The 23186-nt window shown below is 54.8% G+C and overlaps 1 protein-coding gene across 4 annotated transcripts; it reads right to left on the bottom strand.

The window, feature by feature from the left end:
- Positions 1-498: 498 nt before the first annotated feature.
- Positions 499-8747, bottom strand: RBM15 (RNA binding motif protein 15). 4 transcript variants are annotated; one of them, XR_005957017.1, is made up of 2 exons: positions 4824-8747; positions 499-1454 (listed from the first exon to the last, which is right to left on the bottom strand). XR_005957017.1 is itself a non-coding variant. In XM_041489667.1 (1 exon), the coding sequence occupies exon 1, from the start codon at positions 8650-8652 to the stop codon at positions 5833-5835; it is 2820 nt and encodes a 939-aa protein (XP_041345601.1). In that variant the 5' UTR covers positions 8653-8747; the 3' UTR covers positions 499-5832. The 4 variants fall into 4 exon arrangements, 1 of the variants encoding a protein (XP_041345601.1); XR_005957015.1 differs by having other exon boundaries at positions 5219-8747; XR_005957016.1 differs by having other exon boundaries at positions 499-5454; positions 5770-8747.
- Between the last annotated feature and the right edge of the window lie 14439 nt (positions 8748-23186).

Here is a 23186-nt window from a genome sequence, read left to right as displayed (position 1 = left end):
ACAGGGCAAGCGTTCATGGTATCTTCATGGCACGTCACAGGAATTCTACCACGAGCACAGCACGGCAGCTCCCGAAGCCGACGACGCAGCAGTGGCAGCTTCCTCTCGACGGCCGCGGTCCTCAGGCGCGCCCCGAAGTCTCCCGCAGCAAACACGGAGTTGTGCTCCTGCACGGGAACAGCTTTCCAAAGCTCAGGAGCCCCCGGGACAGGAGAACTACAGCACACAACGTTTTCGGGCCGCCTCCGGCTGTTCCTCTCCCCGTCTGCACTACACCGGGAGCGACTGCACGGAGCGCGCGGCGGGGCCGGGACGCGAGCAGGGCACATGCACATCCGAGGCGTGTGGAACCACTGGCTTCAAAACCGGTCAAAATAAGGCACTGAGACACCACGCAAAGGTTTAAATTACCGCCTCCAGCTCTCAGGAACTCTTCATCCATTCAGCACTAAACCCACAACTGCTGAAAAGCCCCTGGAGATGGAGGAGCGCCTCGCGTACGGCAGGAAAGGCTTTATTAACAGCATTTAAACACTTTTAAGGACTCATTTCTCTTTTTCTTTTGGCAATTTTGGTGCAAAGGTTTTACGTGCAAGATTCAAAGCAATTTCAAAACTTTTTTTCTTCAAAATTAAAAAAAAAAACCAAGAATCAAAACTAAAGGCAAACATGTTGGGTGAACAAAATAAATCAGAAACTTAAAATTCAGGAACTCCAGCTCTTCCAACCAGCGAAGCCCCAGACTTGGCCACCGTTCCGAGGCGCAGGGTGGTGCTTCCCTGCTTCTTGCGTGCCAGCAGCAGCACCGCCGCCCCGTCCCGCTGAGGAGAAACGCAGCAAGTGACCCCTTTTTCACTGCAAACACGGGGGCCACAGCAAGGCCATCAGATACAAATTCTTCTGACTGGTACCACAGGTCGATCAACGCAAAAGTGTCGGTGCTCTCCCTGCTTCTTGCTCAAGACCCACAACTATCAGCTCAATTGGGCAGCAGCAGCAGGAACCCCTCCGCTGCCAACACAGGGGCCAAACGTTTGTCGTCAATTCACTTCCAGGCAGAAAAACCATTTTCCTCAAAAGAAACAATTTATTTAGAATGAAACAAAATCAGCTCAACTGTGAGCGCATGTTTGAGTGACAGCTACTTTTAAGCTGTGTGAGCCATAAAAAGGGTATTCCTTTACTTTTCCAGCAATCTTGTGTACACAGCACAAAGCAAAGAGGTCATTTTTTTTTTCCACTTAAAACACGGGCATTGGCATCACAATAGCAGATACACAACTTTTTTTTTTTTTTAAAGCTGCCATTTTAGTAAAATGCACAAATACTAAACAGATAAGCTTTCTTCCACCAGGAGGCCCATGTAAATTCCACATAAGCCACAGCTTCTCTTCCCAAAGGTCCATTAGAGCTTGGTATCCCATGCGGTTGTCTTCTGCAGTCCACCAGATTTGCTTGCAGGAGGAAAAAAAACGTTATTTCAATACAAATGTGTACACCAGATTTGGGTTTTTCCCCTCCCTACATTATACAGATGAACATAAAGAGCTACGAGGCCTTTCTGAATATTCTACTTGGACTTCAAAAAGCACCAATACCACCCATGGGCATGAAACCTCGGAATGAAGTTGCCTTCTAGGGATAGATGCAAAACAAGTAGTGCAGGGCTTCTTTTTGGACCAGGATAAAACTAGGCTTACAGTATGGATGATTACTCAACTTGCAGTAACATTTGTTAGGGCACATTGAAATCATTAACCAGGAGAAAAACCAACCTAATTCTTGCTAATTCGGTTGACTTTCCTCACTGGGTATTTCCTGAAGGCAACTTATCAACAAAACCTGAAGTGTAGTGTTACACAGTTCTTTTGCTCTCACTCTGCTGCGCAGTTCTAACAGCAGACAATGCCAATATTAAAAGGTCAAATCAAAGACACACCCAATAAAATTTAAAATTGTTACTATTCAAGTCATATCTCCTAGCCATCGTTTTCACACAATCAGAACTGCGGGAAGATGAATATTCAATGAACCATTCTCTGCACCACCCGGTCTGCTTTAAGCCTGATACAAAAATCACCTCATCGTTCAGTCTACCAATCATTGGAATATCTGTCCTTCAGTGCTATAAAGAAATAAACAGGGGGACAAAGGGGAAAGAACCCCAAAAGCTCTAGAGCCACATGGCAACCATTTCTTCCCCTCTGGGCACACAGCACTCCCCAGGAGCGCTGCCCTCAACACTGTTTTGCTTTGAGCCAGGAACTACCATTTTCCAAGGTATTTTTCCCTGAGTCCTCAGAGTTTTTGAACTTGTCTTCACAATTTTGATTCAATCCCCCTCCCCATTAATACCTCAGGCCTTTCACCTCAGTTACCATCAACCAGAGGGTTCCCAAACCCACACAAGAAATTAAAACTCGTTCTTGATAAGAGTTGGCTCTCCACAGAGGCCAAGAAATTGTCACTGAAATAGTCCATCTTTAACATCCTTGTAGGAAACAAAAGAGAGAGGGCAAGGCTTGTCTGCCTGGCAATAATGCCCTTTTCTCTCTGGGAGGCTGACAAGGATGTGTTGGTATTTGTGCCCCTAAAACCTCTGGATTGAGGATAACCTCAGTGTTCCCGTGGCAAACAAAGCCAGTGGCCAGGGGCCAAGGAAGTTGCGCAAAGTTTCCAATTGAAAAAAATAAACAACAAACTAAAATCTCAAACAAAACTACGAGTCATTTGAGGTTCTTTCCCCAAAGCATAAAGCACAAGGATGAAATGATTCAGGAAAAGGACATCCTTTTTCCAGACTAATTCAACACACTAATGAAATAGAAGAACATCAGCTGCACACAAGGTCGGGAGGGAATAAGCTGAGCTCTCACCAGAGCAACTTAATGCCAGACACGAGGAGAGAGCCAACAACTGCTACATCTGGTTTGCTCTACACACAGTGGTATCACCCACAGGCTTCTAAACCTTCAGCCCTGGCTAAGCCAACTTCAGTGGACAGTTACTCCAACGGGAAACACCTCAGACCAAGGAGGAAAGCACAGCCCGCCCAGCCGGGATGGCAGCACGGGAATTCAGTGCTGGCAAAAAAAACCTTTCAAAGTTTTGCCACAAGAACCCCCAAAGGGTGTTTAAAATCCTTGCTTACAAAACAGAGCAGCAACCACAAATGAACCAGATTCAAAGAAGCAGGTGCTCCATTAAATAAGGAACCAGAAAAACTTGGAGTCAAACACAGCCTCGCCTGTTCCTGCTCGCCCTCCAGCACAGCACAATTTCACAGCCAGTGGCAGGTGGAACCACTGTGACTTCCCAAGGAAAAATGGAAGTGCACCTAGCATGCTCTTCCCAAAAGGCTTCCCAAACCAAGCTGGCTTTGACAAGCTATGTTGACCCCAAGTTTTATGGGTTTTTAAGCAGGTGCCTGCTGTGGATCAGCAGAACAAATGCTGCTCTCAGTGTCCAACACAAACTTTAGTGCTTTTTTTTCCCCCGGTTTTGGGCAGATTTAAATTCCCAGCTGTTCAAGTCTTTCCTAGAAAACTCTTGCAAGTGATTTCTGTCAGATGACAGAAATCTCCCAGAAAACTCCCCCTGAATACAAGCAGCACTTGCAGCATTGCTCACCTGCTGACACACAACAGGCACCTGCTCCAATTAAAACATTCTTTGCAATAAGTGGTAAACACGCTGTATCTTCTTAAACACAGTGATTTGCATTTCTGGTGTCATTCCCAAAAATTCTCATTGTTAATAGTAAGCTGAACAGCTGAATTCTGCCATCTCTTACATTCACATTGAAGGACAACCCAGAAATCCTGGATTTTACTCTCAAATTTAAGAGCATTAAATGAGACTTTCACCTTTTCATTTAGAAAGAAAAGTAGCTACAAAAAACAAAATCTGTGTTTAAGAGATGCTGCCACATTGGAATTCTCAGTTCACCACGTTTGGGATGCTGGGTCCACTCATTCTGGGCAGATAAAGGAATCAAAGCCCTCTCTGACAAGTGGTGCAGTAACAAAAATTCCTATTTTTGTGACAGAAACTCAAGCAAGTTCAGTTACACCCATAAAATACATTCAAGACATTTCCTCCTTCGTCTCCTATCGCATCCTATTCCACACTTTGAATTTGATTTTTGCCATGCAAGTTGTAACAGAAATCAACTCATGCCTGTATCAATTATCCAAGGAATCTACTGGAGCATGGACCGAGAGAGGCAGTGTCGCTTCTCCGTTGCCCAAATCCCTGAAAACATGGCTAAGTGCAAGATTACATTCTGGGTTTAAGTGCAAGATTACAATTTTAGGGCCTGGAAAGAGATACAGTGAGATTTACACTTCAGTTTAGAAGCTGCTGCAACATCCTTTTGGTTGTTAAACTGAATATCATGGAGTTAGATCACATCAGGGATTGAGATCCCTTCTCCCCTCCTAAACGCCTGAATTACCAAAGGTGGCTAAGACAACTGGAGAAAAGTGCCCAATGATTAGGGAAAAATAAGAAAAAATTAACTATGTTCTTTTGGAAAAAAAACCCAAAAAACAACCTGCAAACTGTTTCATCCTTGAATCACAAGAACAAGAGCTCAAACCTCAGCATCTTGGAGTATTTTTAATATTTCTCCAGGATGCTAAAACCACTTTACTCCAGGTGCCCATGATAAACCTCATGTAATGCCCACTGCACACTGTACCTGAAAAGTCCCTAGCAGACAGCAGTTCCTTGCTATTAACAAAGAGGTAAAATGTTAATGAGAACTTTTATGTAATTAAATTATCACAGAATGAAACGCATCTCTGGAGAGAAGCACTTACTTGCTCAGTTTGCATTGTGGAACCAGACCCCACTGAACCTGCAACTCTTGCAAAACAAAACAAAACAAAACAAAAAAAAGGCAGTAAAACCAAAACCCCACAATATAACTCAAGTTCTCCTTAAAGCACCTCCTTGTTTCCTGCACACCAGAGTGAGCACAAGACATTCCTGGTTTGCAACAAAGTCCTCAGCTCTTCACCTAGTCACTGCTACAACCTAGTCACTGCTACAAACCCAAAGTGCACATATGGGATACACTGGGAAATCAGGGAAATACACCTGTTAAAAAGCCCAGTTTCAGTGCATGCACCTGGGGGGGCTGGATGAAAAAGGAATCCCTTTCCAAAAAGGAATTCAGTGTTCTGCTGTGTACCCGAGAGCAGCTGCTGCTCACCTGAAAAACGTCGACCTTGAGCCACGCGACTCAACGGGGAAACCACTGCGGCTCCCGAGGGAAGGGATCCCGCGGGCCAAAGGGCCCCTGGCCTGAGGCCCACACGGAATTTCAAGGACTCAAAGGAGGAGGTGACACCAGTCTGTTATTAAAGTATGGTTTTCCGTTTCCACTGAGTGCTTTAAATCTGGTCTGTTCAGTTTGGAGCTCTCTCGAGGACGAGCTCTTGGGACTTGCTTTAAAATACATGAAATGAAAAAAGGACATGAATCTAAATTAAGAAGACAGGAGTTTTTCTTTCCCCCCCTCCCCCCCACCCCATTTTTTATTATTTTTCTATTTTCTGTAATCAAAGCAGGCTGAGCCTCCCTGCTGTCCCCACTGATAGGGAATTCTCAAAATATCCTATTCACTCTACTCCTAACCAACCTCTCTGGCTTCTATCTTTATAGAAAAATGTAGTAACAGAAAATCGGCTCGGGAAAGTCACCTACAAACAAAGATCTATTTAAAATAACGACAGGGCTGGCTAAGGCTGTATCCCATAGCACCTGGCACACGCTGGAGGGGCTGCATGGAGGAGTAGGCAGGGTTGGGAACAGAACACGAGGGCCTTAGGATGCCCCACGGACAATGATCATGACCAGATAGTCGTCCTCTGATTTGGCCAACGCCTTGGCCGTGGAGTCCAGGAACTGCTGGGAGAAGTCGCAGGGCGGAAAGGCGTGCAGGACCCCGCTGTTCTCCTTGTCTTTGTTCCCCCCCACAGGAAGGCTGATCACCCCAGCAGCCTGCTTTTGCTTTAGGTAGGACACCAGATTCCTGAGCGGCCTCTGTGTGGAGGTGGTGGCGGCCTCGGCAGCTCCGGCTGCGGAGCGGTTGTCTGAGGCGCCGGGCACGGCCAGAAGGATGGCGTATCCATTGGGACCCGCCACCTTGATGCGCCGGTTGACCTCGTCCAACTTGGGCTGGTCCAGACGGAGACGTTGGGTGATCTTGAGCTGAGCCACTTTGCCCCCAGTCGCTCCCTCCACGAGGAGGCTGCTGGCAACTCCGAGGTCCCCCTGGAGCAGGTGCATGTTGGACGGGAAGTTGCTGTTCTTCAGCAGGAGCATGCCCTGCCAAGCCAAGCACAGCTTGGGCGCTGCCCCGGCCTGCGCTGTTCCATCCTGCTGCTGTTTCTGGGGAGGAGGTTTGAGCCGAGAGCCTCCGCCACCTCCCTCCGCCGCCCGCTCGTCCTTTTTGGCCGGACTTTTGCACTCCTGGGCGGCGGCGGCGGCGCGATGCTTGCGCTCCCGCTCTGCGGAATTCTTGCGGTCGCGCTTTTCGTTCTGCCCCCGCTCCAGGCTGCCCCGGCGGGACTCCCGGATGGGGGAAGGTCGCTCCAAGAGGAGCAAGCGCGATGAGCGCTCAGCGTCACTACTGTAACGCTCCCGGCCTCCGAGGAGCTCGGGGCTGCGGTCCGGGGGAGAGGTTGTGGCCAAGCAGTGGCGCTTTCGGGAGGAAGAGGAGCGCTCGCTGTCAGGGGAACGGTCCAAGTGCCGGCCTCCATCCTCCACCAGTCTCCGTTTCCTAGGCTGATCCCTACTGCCCAGCTCCCTCTCCCCACGGTCCCGCTCCAAGGACCACCCATCCCGGCGGCGCTCCAGGCTTTCCAGTGGGTCATAGGCAGCGGCCCGATTACTCCGGTCCCGCACAGGGGGCGGCGGGGGCACCCACTCTGTCTCAGGATAAAGGTCTCTGTCACGGTCTCTATAGAGCAACGGTGGTGTCCTGTCCCGCGCCCCCCGTAGAGGGTCAGGAGGGGCTCCCCGGTGAGCCCCAAAAGCAGCCGCCTCTGCCACGAGCTCATAATGAGCTGGGGGCGGCAAGGGCAGGGGCTGCAGGTAGGGCTGCTGGTACCGATGCTCCGTGTCGGCAAAGTCTACGCGGAGCCGGCGATCCGGCCCCCCCAGGGGGAACCCCCGCATGTGGGTGCAGGCTGCCTGCGCCGCGTCCAGGCTCTCGTACTGGATATAGGCCCAGGAATCCCCTTTGCGGTAATCGATGGTGCGGATCGTGCCAAACCGATCAAACTCCCTGGCTAAGGCAGCCAGAGGCACCCAGGGCCCCAGGCCGCCCACCCAGAGCCGGGTGGTCGGGGTGGCCTTCCCGTACCCGATCTTGATGGGGTTGCGCAGCAGCACCTTCCCTGACATGGCCAACTTGGCCCGGTGCGCCATGTCCAGATTCTCAAATTTAAGAAACCCATAGGTGCTGGTCTGCCCACGCCCCGGCCTCTTGATGTCCACCTCAGTGATGACCCCAAAACGGTCAAAGGCTCGCCGCAAGTCCGACTCGCTCACGGTGATGTCCAGGTTGCCCAGGAACAGCGTGCGGTTGGCTCTCTGGTCATCCTCAGGGCTGATCTCCTCCTCAGCGGCCGCTCCGGCACCTCCTCCTCCTCCTCCTCGGAATCCCCCGGCAGCCGCCACGCCGGCCACGCGCTCCAGCCCGTAGGCCGGCCGCACCCGCGCCTCGTAGAAGCCACCGTAGTCCCGCTCCCTCTCCAGCTCCCTTGGCAGCGGTGGCGGCGGCGGGAGCCGGCCCAGGGCGAGCTGCTGCAGCCGGTAGTCCCGGTATCCCAAAGCTCCACCGCTGCCCGCGGGGGACAGCGCCCGCTGCGCAGCCCCGGCCGGCGGGTGCCGCACGGCGGCCGCCACCGCCCCGACCGCAGCCGTGCCGTAGGGAGACTCCTTGTCCAGCAGCGCCGGGGAGCGGCTGCTGCGCCGGCGGCCGCTGCCTCCGCCGACATAGACGGCCTCGATCTTGAGCGGGCGGTCGTAGAGCACGAGGCGGCCGCGGGCGTGCTTGGCGGCGCGCGCGTCCTCGGGCCGGCGGAAGTTGACGAAGGCCACGCGCTCGTCGGCGGCGCCGGCGCCGGGCGGGAGCCGGCTGATCTTGACGCTCACATCGCCGAAGCGCTTGAACTCGTGGAAAAGCCCGTCCTCCACCGCCTCGTCGCTCAGCGCCGAGCCCAGCTCGCTGATCTTCAGCGTCTTGTACTCGCCGCCGCCCGGCTCCGACGAGGAGGACGAGGACGAGGCGGCGGCGGCCGCTCGCGATTCACCGCCGCGGCTGCTGCTGCTCCGCGACGCCTCCGCGGTTTTACCGCTGTAGCCGTGCCGGCCCCCGCCGCCCGCGGCCGCCGCCGAACCGCTCTCGTACTCGCGGCTGCCGGCGCGGCCGCCCTTGTCCGCGTGGGCGCCGCGCCGGCCGCTCCCGCTGTTGCTCTCGCCGGACGCCGCCGCCGCTTTCCCGCCGTTGGAGCCGCCGCCTCCGCCGGACGAGCCGCTCGGCTTCTTGCTGCCGCGCGAGGAGGAGGAGGAGGACGCCGAGTCCTCCCCGCCCCGGGAGCGCTTGGCCTTGGCGGGCGAGCGCTCCTTGCCCTTCATGGCGGCGGCGGCCGCGCTCCCGCCGGGCCTCCCCGACCGCCCCGCTCACGCACCCGCCGCCATCTTGGGAGCCGCGCCGGCAACGCGCGCCGCCCCCCCCGCGCCCATTGGCTGCCCAGGGCGGCGCCCTCGTCCATTGGCTGTCTCCGCGGGGGTGCTCCGCCCACGTCTTGGCGCTTCGCGTTCCCATTGGTCTGCTGAGCTGTCGGTCTGCCAGCCAGACCCGTGCTCCCGCGGGGGGGGCGGGAATTGCCGCCGTCGCGCGCCTCCCAGCCCAGCTCGCTCATTGGGCAGTTAGAAAGGGCGCGGCGATCTCATTGGACCGTCCTACCTGTCAATCGTGGCAGTTCAACCATGGGAGGATTTTCGCTGCCCATTGAACACTGGGCCGAACTTAGCTCCGCCTTCTGATTGGCTCTCCTACCTGCCAGTTACAATAATAGTTCTGCGACCCCGCCCCACCCTTTGCCATTGGCTCTCTCGCTGAAATGTGGGTTCCCATCGTACCTCACAAAATCTCGCGTGTTGCTCTGTCCCCGCCCCCTTTGCTCATTGGTCACTAGTCCACCCATCGAACTGATGTGATTGGCTGATCCCTACGCCGCTCACGAAAAAGTACTCCTTTCCCTCCCTGCTCCGTTCCTGGTTTATCATTGGGCGAGAAACCGTCCCCAGGCGTCTGATTGGGTGCAAACAGGCAGAGTGCTGATTGGCTAGAACAAAAATCAATCCGGTTTCTTCTGGCTCTGATTGGTCTTCGCGGGGAGGGGGGCGGTCCTCGGCAGAGCTCACGGTGCGGCTGCAGCTGAGGGCTCAGAGCGCGGCAGGCCGTGGTGCTGAGCGGATCTGCGCTAGTGCTGCCTGTCCCTGCCCTCAGCGGGGTGGGCTGAACCCACCGCGGGGCGAGATCAGGGAGCTCGGCTGCATTCAGTGCCTGCCTCACCCTCTCCCTGTTTCCTTGTGCGTGTCCGCACCAGGGAATGCAGGACAGCGCTGCCGGCGGCTGCGGCAGCTCCTCAGCTCTCTGCGGCTCCCCGGGGCCGGGCGCTGCTGTGACGGGTCTGGAGCCCTGCGTAGCTGCAGGGGCTGTCTGAGAGCACGGTCACTCCTTGCTCCGGGACAGCAAACCGCTTGAAATATTTCCCATTTAAAGCTTCACCTCACAGTGGTTATCCTGCTACATTCCCGCTCTCGCCAGCACTGCCATGTTTGCTTAGGGAGTTGGAGGTTCCCAGCGATGGGGAAGAAGTTTGGGTTAGGTCTGAGGTGAAGGAGGCCTCGGGGTCAGGGAATCCCGGCTCCCGTGGGGCAGGAGCACCTCTAATCCTGGTATTTTGTTAGGATTTCTCTATAATCCCTGTGTTTTGTGAGGATCCCTCTATAATCCCTGTATTTTGTGAGGATCCCGCTGCCACCTGGGGCCCTGGGCGCTTCCTCTTGCTCTGCTCTGCCTGTGGGAAATGGAGGTGAGAAAGAGAAAGGTTCAAAGGGGGAGAAAGCTGGGTCCAACAACCCTGCTGGCACTGCTGCCCGATTTCCAAACTGAAATACCAATTTCCCCCAATAAAACTGTAAATTCAACAGCCAAACACCAATTTCACTCTCAACCCTCCAATTTCACAACCAAGCTGGATTCCCCCAACCCCCAATTTCATTCCAAACCCTCATGTCAGCCCCTCCAAACCTTCATTTCTCCTCCCAAACCCAAAATTCATCCCCCAAGCTTTAATTGTCCTGCCTAAACTCCGATTTCACACCTCAACCCCGATATCTTCTCACCAAACCCTAATATCACCCTCTTCCATTCCATCCTTCAAACCCCCAATATCACAATCCAACCGCTCATTTCACCCCCTAAATCCTAACTTCATCCCCTGTAATCTAATTTCACCCACCAAACCCTCCTTTCATTTTCCCAAACCCTAATCCTGACATCCCAAATCCCAATTTCTTCCCCCAGGCACGAATTTCATCCCACCAGATCCTGATTTTTATCCTAAACCCCTACTTCCATACCCAAACATTAATTTTGTGCCAACAAACCCTAATTTCACCCCATCATACTCCAATTTGATCTCATCAAACCCCATTTTCACCCTCCAAACTCCAATTTCACCCCCACAACTGCAATTTCACTTCCAAATTCCAATTTCACCCCACCAAACCGCAGCTTTATCCTCTCAAACCCCAATTTCACCCTCCAAACTTTAACACCATTCCACAAACCCCTAGTTTTACCCTCAACCCCCCAATTTCCCTCTCCAAACTCTTAGTTTCAGCTTCTAAACCCAAATTTCACCCCACCAAACCTCAGTTTCATCCCAACCCCCAATTTCACTCTCCAAACTCTTAGTTTCACCTTCTAAACCCAAATTTCACCCCACCAAACCCCAGTTTGATCCCCCCAAACCCCAGTTTCACCCTCCTAATTGCTATTTTCACTCCCCAGGGCTAACTGGAGAATTATCCAGTCGTTCTTCTTGTCTGCCATCTAAGCACATCGAAATCCAGCAGCTCCTGAGGAGGAATTCCCTGGAGCTGCACTGGAGTGGGAAGGGCTCCATGGAAAACTGATGCTCCAGCTCCTCTGGACCATGTGTGACAATCCCAGCCCGAGTGGTTGGAAATGAGGAGAGCAGGAGGTACAATGTTCCCTCACTGAGTGCAGTGCCCTCACGTCTCTGTGTCACCCCCCAAAAATTTGGAATTAATCCAGCTCAGGGAGGATGGAATGGGGTTGTTTTAGCAGTGGCAATTAGCTGTGGCTGTCCCTGCTCTGTCATCTTCTGGCACCCTGAAGTCATGGGAGGGTTTCAGTGGTGGTGAATGGCTCATTGTGAAGTCATCCAAGGTTGGAAAAGCCTTCCAAGACCATGGAGTCTGACCTGTGCCTGATCCCCACCTTGTCACCAGCCCAGAGCTCTGAGTGGTGTTGTCTGTGAACTGAAAAGGGTGCCTTTGACCCCCTTATTCAGATCATGGATAAAGAGATTAAACAGGACCAGCCCCAATCCTGAGGCCGGGGGAAGCCCACTAACAGCTGGCTGCCAGTGGATGTTGAATCACAGGATCCCAGACTGGTTTGGAAAGGACCTTCAAGTTCATCCAGTGCCACCCCTGCCATGGCAGGGACACCTTCCACTGTCCCAGGTTGCTCCAAGCCCTGTCCAACCTGGCCTTGGACACTTCCAGGGATCCAGGGGCAGCCACAGCTGCTCTGGCCCCCTGTGCCAGTGCCTGCCCACCCTCACAGGGAACAATTCCTTCCCAATATCCCATCCAGTCCTGCCCTCTGGCAGCAGGAAGCCATTCCCTCTCATCCTGTCCTACCAGGCCATTGCCCCAAGTCCCTCTCCAGCTCTCCTGGAGTCCCTTTAGTCCCTGGAAGGGGCTCTAAGATCTCCCCAGAGCCTTCTCTTCTCCAGGCTGAGCATTCCCAGCTCTCCCAGCCTGGCTGCATGGTGGAGATACTCCAGTTTTTTCAACAACTTCATGGCCTGCTCTGGACTCACTCCAACACTTCCAAATCCTTCTAATGTTGAGAGCAGCAGAACTGGATGCTCCATGATCTTTAAATACAGACCTTGGAGTGACAGGAACTGTGTTTGGAACACAACACACACTGAGTTTCTGAAACTGAGATTCTTCTGTGGAACCACCTGAACCCAGCAGAGCCAGAGCTGTGGTGGCTCAGGAGCTCAGTGTGTGTGTGGATCATCATGGGGACGCTGAGGGACACAGTTGGGTGGTGTGATTAGAACAAGGGATGCAAAGATTTGTGCAGGAGGAGCCGTGGCTGATCCGTGGATCTGTCACAGGGCTTGTTCCAGCTGCTGCTCCCAGCTGGATCCAGCTGCTTCCCACAGAGACACAGCTGAAGGATAAAGCTCAGGCTTATGATTTTCCTCTGGAAAAGTTGTTTTTCTGTAAAGGTGGTACTGTTTGACAGCAAAACCTCCCTTCCAGAGCTGCTAGAAAGGGTTTTGGAGGCTGGGTTGGAGTCGACTGAGGAGTGAGACCCAGCAGCCAGCATGTTTTAGGGAGCAGAATTTCCCAGTACAAGAAGAAAGCATCACTGCAGTCTGGATCAGATGCCCCCACATCCCATGCAGAGATTCCCTGCACCCTCCAGCTCCTCTCCTGGATCTCCAATTGTGTCTATAGGATTATGAAACCCCAGACTGGTTTGGGTTGGGAGGACCTTAAAGCTCATCTCCTTCCACCTCCTGCCTTGGGCAGGGGCACCTTCCCCTAGCCCAGGTTGCTCAGAGGAGCTGAAGAATCACTTCATGAGGTGAGAGAAAAGTGCACAAAAAAACCATAATGTGCCACATTTCAGCTTCATCTGAAATTTTTCAGTTACATCTGCTAAAACTTGGCACAGCTCCATGGCTGAAGAAGAAATGCATCACGTTAACAACAAGTGATAGAGACTTGTCTCCAAGGTCCTCTCCTCTTCCCAATGGTGCCTGGGGTTGGGAGAGAAAGACAGGGATTAAAATTCCTCAGCAGATGAGTCACAGGGTAAAAGACACCTTGGGGGGGGAGCACTGGGCCACATCACCACAGGAACGGGCCCTCCTGATAGACATTTAATCTGATTTCACTCCTCCTGAACTGCTCCTTCCAAGGGGAGACTTCTCCTCCTGGATTTTTCCACCTCCGCATCAGCTGCTGGGGATGTGGATTGCTGTGGATCTGCATGGATCTCTGTTTGGCAGCTCTGGTGTGTTTTGGAGCAGGTTTGGTGCTGGGAAAAGGCATCTCAGCACTGGGAAGGAGCTCTGGAGAGGATCACATTTGTCAGGCCATGAAAAACGATCTGGCACAAGCAGGAATCTTCCCCTGGGCCCAGGCTGGAGAAGGAGCGCTGTGCTCTGCTCTGCCTGTGCTTAGATAAAAGTGTATGAATAATTCAGGTGCCAGATGGCCCTTGAGCCCCTGGCCTAGATCTAAACATCTAATTACAGCTGGTGTCCCTGGGACTTGGGCATCCAGGTCCCTCTGCAGAGCTGGGCTCATCCCACAGGATACTTGGGTGTCGCAGAACCACAGAAACTGGCCATTCCCTGGGGAAAAAAAAAACTAAACAACAAAAACAAACCCCAACCCCCCCCCCCCCCCCCCAAAAAAAAAAAAAAAAAAAAAAAAAAACAAAAAAAAACCATTATCTGCTTTGGGTACTATGTGTTTTCCTTTCCAAACCCAGCAGGGGCAGATCACAGATGGGCAGGTGGGCCTGATGGAGGAGGAGACTCAGTGGGCTCCTTGGATGGATCCCAGAGCTCTCTCTCCAATCCCACTGATCCAGGCAGGCTTGCGAGCCCCTCTGCTGGGGAGGCATTTGCCTGTTTGCAGTTTTGCATTCAGCCGAGCTGCCGAGATGTGCTCGTGTCTCAGCTGGCTGTTGGAGACATAGAAATCCATTAGCTCCACTTAGGCGAGGCCACAAGAGCCCTCCCGGGAGCGGAGCTGCCACGCTCTCCGACCTGGAACCGAGGCGAAGCTTCCCCTGGAACGGCGGCTGCGATCCCCGCAGTGGCCCGGACCTCGCCTTGGCCAGCAGGAAAGAAACTGGAGAACATCCACGCTGCGGGATGCCGGGGAGGTTTGGCAGCGAACAGCGAGACGGCACCTCGAGGAAAGACGGGAAGGAGCAGATTTCTCCCCGCAGCCGGGAAAGCTCTGCCCGGCGGGATGCGATGGAGACAGCTCAGGATTCCTCACCCTTGCCCGTGCCGCTGCCGGGTTAAACCGCTGCTAACGCCGAGCTCGTGTTGCCGTGAGCTCTGCTCAGCATCGTCCCCGGGGGCTTTGGGTCCCCAAGCAGCGACTTCTGCGGAGCATCTTCAGCACCAGCAGCCCCCGACACCTCGCGGCTCCCCCCTCGTGGCCCCGGGGTGTCGGGGCTCTGCCCGCAGAGCAGGGCGGGCAGAGCAGGGAAGAGCAGGGCAGGCAGCCCCCGGCCGTCCCGCTGCCGGCAGAGGGCAACGACAGCCCGTGAATTACCGCGTCTGAGCCGGCCCCGCCGCCGCAGCCCAGCCCGAGACCCTCTGCCCTGGCTCCTCACCCCCCTCCGCTCCCTTTTCTTCTCCATTTCGTCTCTTTTCCTCCGCTGCGTGGGGAGGGCTGGAGTTTAATAAGTAATGAAGGAATTTATGGAGCCATTAGCACGGTAATTGTTCGCTTTCCACCTAATATTCAGAGATTAATGGAGAGGGAAGAATAAACCCCCAAAGTACAGGGAGAATTAAGGCAGGATCAGGGATTGCATTGCAGGGCCACATCCTTCTCTAAAGCCCTGTATCCTGAGGAGACCTGGTGCACGGACATGAACCCAGAATTCCAGAGCTTGGGCACCCAGGGGTCCCCCGTGCTCTTGGTCCCGTTTCCCTCCCAGGGACTTGCTGAGAATGGCCCACTCAGGACGGTGATGTCTGTACAGGATGGAGCCACCTGATTTTGGGTGCCAGCCCCGATCCCTCCCTCGTGGCCGAGCCCTGCGGCTCCTCCCGCAGGGATGCAGCCCGAGGAAGCCAAGCGGAGCCCTGGGAAGCTGCACACATCCACGGGCTTCAGGTGCTTTGGCTCTGCTCTGTCTCCGGTCCATCTGCCCCCTGCAAGCTGCTGCCTTTGCCTTCCAAGCGTTGCCTGTGCTCAGAGGAGCCCAAATTGACATCCTGCTCCCTCCCAGAGCCTTCCACCGACAGGCAGGGACCTGGTCCATGGCCATGCCTGCCTCAGTTCCTCCCCGTGCTCGGAGGAGCAGCAGGGCCCAGGAGGGCTCGGCCCATCTGTGCTCCCGCAGCGATCCCGGCAGGCGGGCACCTTTAAACGCTGGAGCCTCCGCTGGAGCCACTTCCATGTCAGCACACGGTGACACGGCCAGGAATGACGGACGAGCTGGGCCTTGCTGGGCAGACACCAAACAGGTGGCAGCTCTGGAGGGGGCACATCACACAACCGTAAGTGCCCAAAACGACCCAAACACCAGAGACTCCATCCCAGACAGGGCCCTTGGCTGCCTTTGGCAAAGGATTCTCCTTGGATAGGGAGAGGGAGGGAAAATGGGGGAGACCCCCCCAGCCCTGATCTGAGCTATAACGTCACCTCTGCGTGTGACGTGTCTGCAGGACAAGTGGCACTTGCTCCGGGAGGGAGAGGCAGCGCTAAGGATGCTCTGAGGAGCCAGACAGAGAGACCAGCAGCGAGACCTGTGCCCTTCCCTGTGTCCCAGCGGGGAGGAACAAGGACACAGCCTGCGGCAAAAGACATTTTCCAACCATTTGCACAAGCAGGCAGGCAGGGAGGCACTGGGCAGGAGCCTGCTGAGCGCCCGGCGCTCACACAGGGAGACAAAGGAGATGGCCCCAGGACACAGCTCCATGTGCCAGCCAGCTCCAGGCACCTCACACCTCTCTTCCACGCCTCTAAGGATCGTCCCCATCTCCCTTCACCTTCAGGGTGGTGTGTGTCACGTCTGGCAGCTCTTCCCTGTGACAGGCTCCAGCCACGGGGGGAGTGGAGCATGCCATGCCAAGCAGCACGTCCTCCCCTGTCCCTGTCCCTGTCCCTGTCCCTGTCCCTTCGGGGCCTCGCCTGCAGCCCTGGAGGAGAACAGACCAAATCCTCCTGACACCTTCCTTCCTCTCCAACACCTTCCCAAGTGCAAAAGGTGGTGTGCTGAGATGCATCAACCCAGGGCACAGGTGAGAGCCCAGAGAAAGTGCCTGGGATCCCTCAGCTCTGAGCACACGTGCTCACCACAAAACTCCAGTTTTTTTCCTTTTTATCTGCCCTTCCCACCCCCTGTGATGCACAGGCAGCCCCAAACTGGTTTCTCATCCCATTCATCTGCAGATAATTTCCCACCTCCTCCTAACCAGCTCCAGTGCCTCAGTTTCCCCACACTGGGGGGTTCAGGGAGCAGTTTTTCCATATGCAGAGGTGGGTGATGCCCCCACCAAGCCCCCAGCACATCCTGTCTCAGGTGCTCCAGCATGGATTCATCACGTCTTTGTGTCACCAGGGGAAGGAAAAATGGCAATTAAAATAAGCCAGAGGCTGGCAGCTCCATTTGTCATCTCGAGGGGAACAGTTCCAGCCTGGATGGGGAGGGAACTCAGGCAGGAGACAATCAATAAGGCCGTAGGTCTGTAAGGAGACACCCACCAACCTTCAGTCAGGGCTCCAAAGTCAAAACCTCGCCTGACTTTGCTGTTGGAGCAGTGCTGGGCCTGAAGAAGAAATGTGTGAGTTCAATTCCCTCAAGATCTTGTGATTCCAAGCCGACAGCTCTGGGCAAGTCTGTGCTGCTCAAGGAGACCCTTCTCCAGGTGTAAGGGGATCCTCCACCCTATGGAGGAGCTGTCAATAATTCATGGTGCTGGCTGGTGGCACAGCTCCTGGGCAGACCTGGGCTGCTCTTCAGAGGGGGTTTTAGCCCAGGATGATCCAAGGAACAAGGGAATCTTCTCATTTCCAGAGAACTGGGAGCTGGGCAGTGCTTTGGGATCTCAATCCCAACTCTGCAAAGAGCACAGTCACCACAGGCCACCTCAGTGATTCACACCCACCAAGCTTCATCCCCGTAGTGGCTCCATGCTCTTCATCCCATGGGACCATACGTGCCCCTTGTGTCTCCTCATGGATGCTGCATTATGGATTTCATTCCATGCTTTCCCATCCCTCTGGGTGGTCCATCAGCAGTTCACTTCCAGAAGGGCTGGGCTCACTCCAGCACCTCCTCATGTTCTCCCAGCCTCCACGGGGACAGGGACCCAAGCCAGGCTGTCCTTGTCCAGCGGAGGCACCAGGAACAGTTACTGCCAAAGGAGAGCCATGAAGAACAGGGCAATGTCACCACAAACCTGCCCTGGTGGGACCCACAGGGTCTCCACAGGTTGGGTGCCAGTCCAACCCCATCGGCAGAACACCTGCTGGGAGATCCTGATGGAAAAGGATCTGGTTTTAGAGACCCAAAAGGTTCAACATGTGGCTTTATGCAGTGTGGGGGCAGTTCACAGGCACGGGAGCAGCCCTGCAGCCTCCTCCTGCCCTGGGATCTCCCTCAGCTCCATCCCATCTCCATTCCTCCTTCTTCCCCTCTAAGCTGTGATAAATCCTGTGGGTCTTTATCAAAAACCACACTGTACATTTGGTGCCTGGAGCTCCTTCAGCCATGGACTATGAATTCTTGCTGAATATATATTTAAGGCAGTCGTGGGGATATTTTTAAATGACCCCTGAAGCTATTTCTGCTTAATTTCCCTCACTTTTTCTCTGTGCCTCTCCCTGATCTTCTCCTCCAGAGAGGACGAGAGCTCATTTTCATCTCTCCTGTCTGGGAGATGGGGTGTCTGACTGGCTGAGGACAAAAACCAGCCCAAAAAAGAGCAGACAGGGCTGAGCAAGAATAGCAACAGGGCTGGCCCAGGGCAGAGCGCAGCAGGTCCGGCCCCCCTCTGGCTTCAGGGTGCTGCTAATCACCAGTCAAGAGCACCCAGCGTGGAATATTCCCCTCTGCAGCCTCGTCCAGGCACCAAACAAGGCTTTCAGAACCTCTGTAATCTTAAATTAGATTAAACCTACGTGGGCAAGATGAGATCTACTCCCGGTCCTGATGCTTGGGACCAGCCCCTGCTCAAAGGCAAAGGCACATCCCAGCCTGCCGCGAGAAAACAGCGGGTCCAGCCATAGCCCCAAACCAAATTTATTTTCCACCTTGGCCCAAGCTGTTTCTCTGCTTTACATCTCAATTTTCTCATCTGACACCTGTGGAAAATCACCCGTTCCTGGAGCTAATAAGGCCCCGCAGATGGAAGAGGTTATTTTCCAAGGCAGCCCTCGGGGGAAGAGCAGTGTGTGTGCACACACGGGTTAGTGCACTGAAACACTGCCAGGGGAGAAACACAAACCAGTGCAAAACCCCAGGCTGGTGCTGAGGAGGAACCAGTTCGTTAGTTTAACCCTTTCATCTCCACCCAGTCTCCTGTCCCTGCTGATGTCCTTGGGAAGCCTCCATTCATCTGCAGCCATTGGCTCATTCATCTTCCCTGCAGGCATGATCTGCCCTTCCAGCTCTGCCCCTCACCCTTCCCATCCGTTCTTTTCACAGGTCATTCATTCCCAGCCCTGAGTTTCATCCCACCACAGCAGCCTCCCCCTCATGCTGACCCCTTTGGTTTGGGCATTTTTCAGGTGTCCACGGGGATTTTGTCTGGCTGAGTGGGAAGAGGCAGGATTGCCTGCTGGCTTCCAGCAGGAAAGGGGGAATGCTCTTTTGCTCCTGGCTTCTTCTCTGTGGCTTTCCATCTCTACCTTCCCCCAAATCTCCTTACCTGCAACTCACTTGCAGCCTTTTTGTGGCACTTCCCCAGCTGCTCAGGCATCTCCAAGCCTTGTGAAATGTTGACTTGATAGGATCCAGCAGAAAATGAAGACAAGAGCAAATGATAAACCAGAAAATGGGGTTTCCTCTGAGGGAAAACTGCCTCCCAGGGAGCTCCCCCAGCCCCTCTGCCCAGGCAGGATTTTAACCTGCACCATGCTGGATGACCAGCCCCAAAGTTTCACTGATGAGATTTCTGCACCAGGGTCCAGCCTGGATTTCCATTAAAGCTCCTCCAAACTGTCCCACAGGCAGGTGGAGTAGCACAGGTACAGGAGCAAATCCCAAGGCCTGAAAATACTCAGAGCTTCTATTTTTCTTCAAATCTCTCCAGAATGCTTTAAGAGACCCTGGCTGCTCCTTTTTGGTGCAAAATGACCCCGAAGTTGAGGCTGCCAATAATCAGGTTCTTAACATAGTAACCACCAGTGACACACTCAGAGCATCCCCAGCAAACCAAACTGGGTGAGCTGGTGCAGCCCCTTCCTCCCCGGGCTCTGACTGGGCTCTGCCTGGGCTTTGCCTGCGTGCTCAGCATTTGGCACTGAGGTGGTTTCTCACACCTCACTCAAATGCAGGCTGGAGCTGCTGGGAGGATTTGGCTGCTGCTGGAAAAAATCTCCCCAAATCGTGCCTGGGAGATGGGACAGAAGAACTGAGGATGGGAAACTGTGGCTCACTATAAAATTTCTCAGCTGGGGTCCTTTGAAAGTCCTGTTGCACATTCAGTCCTGGAGATTCTCCATCAACTCCTGTATCTGTATTTCAGCACAAATCAATCTGGGATGGATCCAGGATCCTGGTCTGTCAGGAGCTCGGCAGCATCCATGAGCTTCAAGCTGACAAACAGAGGTACAGATGGGGTGAGATGCCCCAAAATGCCCCTCAGAGGGAGAGCCTGACCCCAGGAGACACCCAGGACATGGAGAGGAGACCCTACAGCTTCAGAAAACATTTTATCAGGTGAGTGTCAAGTGCCACGACCTGGACTCTGGATCTAATCCCTTCCTCCCGTGGCCGGGTCGGTCACTGGGACAGCCCCCACTGAACCCTGGGACCAGCCAGCCCACTGCCAGGAGCTCTGGGAACGTGGATTGCTTCCAGATGCTCTTGGGGGAGGTCCAGGACACCCAGAGCTGCTGCAGGCCAGAGCTGGGCACGTGGGCTGGAGCAGAGCCAGGGCACAGCTCCTGCCATGCTCAGAGCAGCACGGGTGTGAGAGGGCTGTGAGAGGTGGAGGGACAGAGAGGCCAAGGGAGGAGAACAGGGAGGTGGCCTTGGTCACTCTTTACAGCATCCTTGGCCAGGCCAGGGCAGGGATTGTCCTGCTCTGCTCTGCTCTTCACTGGGGCAGCCTCACCTCCAGCCCTGGGGCACTTTTGGGCAGCACAATATAAAAGAGATGTGAAGCCACCGGAGAGCATCCAATTGAGGCCACGGGGATGGGGAAGGGTCTGGAGGGGCTAATGAGAAGGGGCTGAGGGGACTTGCTCTGTTCAGCCTGGAGAAGGAGATGAGGGAAGACTTCATTGGTGTCTTCAACATCCTCCCAAGGGGCAGCAGAGGAGCAGCAGAGGGACAGCAGAGGGACAGCAGAGGGACAGCTGCGGTCTCTGCTCCCTGTGACAGAGACAGGACCCAAGGGAAGGGCTGCAGCTGTGCCAGGGCAGGGTCAGGCTGGAGATCAGGGAAAGGTTCTTCCCCCAGAGGGTGCTGGGCACTGCCCAGGCTCCCCAGGGAATGGGCACAGACCCGAGGCTGCCAGAGCTCCAGGAGAGTTTGGACAGTGCTGCCAGGGACACCAGGGTGGGATTTGGGGGTGTCTGGGCAGGGCAGGGATGGATGATCCTGGTGGGTCCTTCCACCTCAGGGAATTCTGTGATTCTGTCCACTTTTAGCCCAGGCAGAGTGGGTGTCCTTTGCACATCAGTGGGATTGGCATGCTCAGAGCCAGTGACCATTGCACAGCTGGACAGAGGTGCTCTCCAAGGCCACTGGAGAGCTGGGGACACAGACACTGCTGGGACACTGGAGTGGGCAAATTCTGCCTTGAGGACCAGCATCCATCCCTTCCCTGGCTTCCTAGGGAAGTTTTACCAGCACCCAGAGGCACTTTGGAGCCCTGAATGTCCCCTCTACCTCCTGCTGCTTCTTCTTCTCACCCACTTGTTCCACTCCAGTTCTTCCCCCCAGAACTGATGATCTCCCATCCCTTCCCTGGCAAACCGTGGCCTCCCAGCCCTTCCCTCTCAGTGCTGCTGTCCCCACTAAGGGCACTGGTGGCACCAGCCTGGCATGTCCCTGGCACAGCCCTGCAGAGAGCTCACAGCTCCTCAGTGATGATGAGTGAGGTCTCAGTGAGGAGCTGGCAATGAGCACCCACAGCCCGTGTCCTCCCCGGGCCAGTGGCTCTGTGGGAAGGGGCTGGGTTTGGGGACTGGTTTGGGGAACTGGGTTTAGGGGGATGGGTTTGGGGGGCTGTGTTTGGGATGCTGGGTTTGGGGTGCTGGATTTTAGGGGCTGGGTTTAGGGGACTGCATTTGGGATGCTGGGTTTGGGGTACTGGGTTTGGGAGGCTGGTTTGAGGGGCGGGTTTGGGGAGCTGGCACAACATGCACTGATGGAGAGGTGGCAGTTGGATGTGTTGCTAGGTGTGACACAGGCTGAGAGAGCTACAGGGAAGCTGGGGAGGGACCCCTCATCAGGAACTGCAGGGACAGGACAAAGGAGAATGGGTTCAAGCTGTCAGAGCACAGGAATACATGGATATTGGGAAGGAATTGTTCCCTGTGAGGGTGGGCAGGCCCTGGCACAGGGTGCCCAGAGCAGCTGTGGCTGCCCCTGGACCCCTGGGAGTGTCCAAGGCCAGGATGGGGCTTGAAGCAGCCTGGGCTGGTGGAGGGTGTCCTTGCCCATGGCAGGAACAGGATGAGCTTTAAGGTCCTTTCCAACCCAAACCATTCCAGGATTCCATGACACTGGCACAGGTGCCCATCCAGCGTGGCACGGGCAGAGGGCATGCACTGAGGCTCAGCCAGGAGCTGGCCCCCCACGCTGAGGGGACTTGGCTGGGACCCCCAGCAGGGTCTGGGTGAGCCTCTGAGCTGCCCTAAGAGAAGAGGGTCCTTCCCCATAACCGTGGGTGCCCACCCAGGGCAGGCTGAAGACATCCCTGGAGAATCAGGAAGGTAAACAACAGGGGGAATTGGCAGAAATGACGAAAATCCCACCCTGGGTTAATCTGGGTCCTGCTCCAGCATCAGGCTGTCATTCCCCAAGGCTGCTCCAGCCCCTCTCTCCTGGTAAAACTGCCTCCCCTCCTTTTTCCAAGCCACAGCATCGTGGTGAGAGCTCTGATCACTTGATCTGGCGCTGCTGCCCGGGAAAGGACTCCCAAGGACACCAGACAGGGAAGGACACACCATGCTCAGGTTGATTAGATGGATTTGAGACCGGCTCTGAACCCTCCTCCAAGGCCAGTGGAGCAGGGCTGTGATCTTCCCAGGTGACTGGCTCCAGTTTGCTTGGGATACTGATCTCACCCATCTCCATGGCATCCACGTTTTCCTCAGGGCCTGGGCCAGGGGTGCAGCCCTCCAGAACTCCCCTTCCCCTCTGGCCACAGGTAGAGGAGCAGCAGCTCCGAGGGGGAGATCACACCCATCTCCATGGCATCCACGTTTTCCTCAGGGCCTGGGCCAGGGGTGCAGCCCTCCAGAACTCCCCTTCCCCTCTGGCCACAGGTAGAGGAGCAGCAGCTCAGATAATTTACCATTTAATGTGACCAGATGGCTTAATTTAAACCAAATCACAGGGGAGAGAAGCCGGTCTGAGTGTCTCCAGGAGTTCAGCCTGTCTTCCCACCTCTCCCTCTCCCTGAGCTGTCTTTCTCCAGCAGCTGGGAGGGTCCTGCAGGGTTGGATCCAGCCCCAAAGCTCCTCAGGTCCTGTCATCCCTTCTCCTCCCCAGGCACCTTTGTGCAGGAGGGAGGAAAAATATATCCAGATGTAGCAAAAATTCCAGCCTCCCCCAAAGCCCTTTACACAGAGTTTTGGTCTACAGAAGCCCTTGAGATTGTCACTTTGGGGGTTGTGTTGAGTGGTGACAGGTACTGGTGGGGTTGGAGGTGGTGGCACTGTCACCC

This window comes from Pyrgilauda ruficollis, unplaced genomic scaffold, assembly GCF_017590135.1.
Source record: "Pyrgilauda ruficollis isolate IOZ18807 unplaced genomic scaffold, ASM1759013v1 scaffold95, whole genome shotgun sequence".
In the NCBI taxonomy this organism is placed as follows: Eukaryota; Metazoa; Chordata; class Aves; order Passeriformes; family Passeridae; genus Pyrgilauda; species Pyrgilauda ruficollis.
The sequence above is the reverse complement of the archived record's forward strand: the minus strand, read 5'-3'. Positions and strand labels throughout refer to the sequence as shown.